At 40.9% G+C, this 3,377-nt stretch overlaps 1 protein-coding gene across 1 annotated transcript in view; it reads left to right on the top strand.

Moving 5' to 3' along the window:
- The window catches only part of LOC106809620, a 70,777-nt gene that overhangs the window by 889 nt on the left and 66,511 nt on the right, over positions 1–3,377 (top strand). The window contains exons 2-3 of the mRNA XM_014813152.1: positions 1,185–1,317; positions 1,686–1,897. Coding sequence (XP_014668638.1) covers positions 1,185–1,317; positions 1,686–1,897 — 345 coding nt within the window. The remainder of the gene's footprint in view (positions 1–1,184; positions 1,318–1,685; positions 1,898–3,377) is intronic.

Here is a 3,377-nt window from a genome sequence, read left to right as displayed (position 1 = left end):
TTCGTTACACTAATTTGACTGGAATATTTTATTGTTTTTATTTGCACGATATTCGAAAATCAAAATGGCGATCATTTAGGCGTATCACCATCTCTCGTCAAGATTTCAGAGTCAGATCTGAAACATTTATTTTCGCATTAAAACTTATGCATATATCATTATCAAGAGTATATAATGGGAGATATAATGGGAGTTTCTTCCATATACATACTCTTGCTTTATATATGATATCCCCCCTCTCTCTTCTATCACACCCAAGGTGAGCTACAGTGTCATTGACACTTTCATTTAGTTGTCTGATCGGGCAACTAGCCAAGAGAATAACTTGTCCCGGGCAATCGGACAACCGTTAGTATCGAGGGCTGTTCCAAGTTTGGGTACAACATCCACACTTTCACACTGTCAATGCGATATAGTCATTGTCACTGCCATACTGCCAGTGCAGTGCTCCGAGTCTGCGTCTTAATAGGCAACATGAATTTAAGGGGGTGGACCCACAAGTTTTGATTTAGGGCATTCGTAGCATGCACACTTCGTAACAGCACAGCTTGATCTTCTCCTTAGGGGACAACGTTGACCGGTAATTGTTGCCCGTGCTGATTGTTGTGCTGATCAAAATTGGGGAGATGGTACCGAGTTGTAAAACTCACATTGTTCCTGCAGAGTTATCGTACAGGCCTAATTTACTGCAATACCCAGCCAAATATTTAAACCTGCCCATAGCACAATAAATTCATATTTAGCTCTTTTTCGAGGCATGTTCGGTCAATAGCCTTTATCATACTTAGGATTATTGTCAGCGATACTGAAGGTGGTCAGTACAAGAACCTGGTTTTTATGTCCTTAGTTGTTCTTTTATCTTCTTGTTACTCTAGATGTGCCAGTCATTTTATGTGGTTTTCTAAGCCACGAGGATTTAAGAGTTCTTAATTTACAGAGTTAGGTTTTTATATATTGAGATAATTAAGTCATTAACCTGACTAGTGATTTAACTGGCAACCTACAAGCTAAAACATGAGCTTGTTGGGCACTGCCTAGTCACTGAGCCACTGAGGCTGTTATACTTCCAGCAAAAGTGATAAAAAATAATAGTCTATATGGTAATAGACTATTCAAAATGAAATAACACGTATGTGTTTTGTATTGTAAATAATTTAATAAGCATTACTGTCTATATTTTCTAGGATATTGGTAATAATATCTACAGCATTGCTGAGGTAGTCAGTGAAATTCGAGATAAGGCAACAAGACAGAATCTTCAAGTGCTCTCATATGAACTCCATTTTCGTCAGCCGTCACAGGAAGCCATCAAATTTGGTGATTTCACTAGTTTTGTAACAAAGAATTAGTTTGAAAAGTAGTCCTCCTTGTTTGAATATATGAAGTTTTGTATTAGATAACCAAAGTATTGATTTTAATCTTAACAATAGCCATTAAATAGTTTAACTATACAGCATGATCAAGAATATATATGAAGGATAATATGATTGCTATAATAGTTTTAAACGTGCTGGTTATCCAGAAATGTTTAGTGTTCAGCAGTGCCATACATTCATTGTTAATGTTTTGCATCTTTCGGCATAATAACCATACACAATCCACCATTAGAAATGCAATTTTGGCAAATCTGCTTTATTTCAAGAGCTCTGATGTTTTAAACGCTCAATTGTAATTTGCTTTTATAGTGACTGATTTCTCGAAAAAGACTGGAGATTACCGATCCCTCTCAGCGGTCGACATCAAGGTTCTAGCGCTCACGTATCAACTAGAGAAGGAGCATGTTGGCACCAGTCACATCCGCACTGAACCGAAATCGACGATCACTATACAGACCACAAAGAAAACTGCCATCAATCCAACGACAGTTCCAGGATTCTACTCTCCAGCTTCAGACAAGGTACACATGATATTTTGAAATTTCAGTAAGGAGTGCAGCTCGCAAGTCTTCCTTTCCTGCATCTCATTACTGATATAGGAACTCTTTCTGATGATATAACTGTTGATACCCTGGCCGGTTCAAGGATAGAGATGATGTTTATTACTGGACATCAATAGGCTCTATCCTTGAGCACCCTGCTCCTGGCCTATGACTATGAATTCCAAGTTTGTGGAACCCCCGAGGGGGGGCTCTCCCTATATATTGCATGGTAGGTATGTGCCGCGGTTATGACCCCTTTCACCTCAAAATTTCCGCACCGGAGACCCCCTTTTCACATATTTCCTGTCCCGGAGCATAGATCCTACTTTTTCCTCACCGGAGACCCCCCTTTTCAACTATTTCCAGTTACGGAGACCCCCCTTTTCACATATTTCTCGTCTCGGAGCATAGGTCTACATTTTCCGCACCGGAGACCCCCTTTTTACATATTTCCAATTCCGGAGACCTCTTTTTACATATTTCCCATTCCGGAGACCCCTTTTTTACATATTTTCCATCTGCGCATATGTCCTACTTTTTTTCCGCATGTTCCGGAAACCCCTTCTCGCAAACATGTCCAGTTCCGGAGCATCATGCTTTCCAGCAAACCCTAGTTCCAGAGACCCCCCATTTTGATGTGCTGTTAGTACCGGAGCCCCCCAGTTCCATCTCTCAAGTGGCACATACCTACCCTATTTTGTAGGGAGTCCCCCCCTCGGGGGGGCGGGGTGCATCCCCTGCTCACCTTGCCCAAACATGGAATTTTTCCTATCAAATTATCTAAAATATCCATATAATTTCCTAACCAAGATGCCAAACAATCAAGAAAGAGGATGTAGAATCTCATGGTAATGATAAAAAAATTTCATAGCCTATTGGTTCTAGAGTGATCTGTTGACTTAGCATAGCCAATGTTGACGACGACAGACGACACACACCATGGCAAAATAGTTCATCTTTGACGATGTCAAGGCAGGGTCGTCCGAAAAGAGCACTTAATAGCCTGGCGGCCCGCCAGGCTATCGTCGAGCGCCGCCATGCTAAAATGCACCCGCCACTCTAAATATCAAGCCACATGCTAAAATATCATTAGCCCGAACCCCCTACATGCAACCGCCTTTGGCAATTTGGCAACTAGTGACGTAAAGGCAGCAACACCCCCCTGCTATAATGAAAAAGCTTGGAGAACCCTGCAAGGCGAGCTAAAAATATCCAGTTGTGCAAAATGCCTAACATCCTTTGAGCCAGGGCGCTATCGTACAACATTTCTCACGTTATATTTTCGAAACATGTTACATATTTAATATACTATGAAATTTTATATCATTACCATGAGATTATACATCCTCTTTCTTGATTGTTTGGCATCTTGGTTAGGAAATTATATGGATATTTTAGATAATTTGATAGGAAAAATTCCATGTTTCGGCAAGGTGAGCAGGGGTTGCCCCCCCCCCCC

Source organism: Priapulus caudatus, unplaced genomic scaffold (genome assembly GCF_000485595.1).
Source record: "Priapulus caudatus unplaced genomic scaffold, Priapulus_caudatus-5.0.1 Scaffold0, whole genome shotgun sequence".
Classification (NCBI taxonomy): domain Eukaryota; kingdom Metazoa; phylum Priapulida; class Priapulimorpha; order Priapulimorphida; family Priapulidae; genus Priapulus; species Priapulus caudatus.
This window is presented reverse-complemented; position numbering and strand designations above follow the sequence as displayed.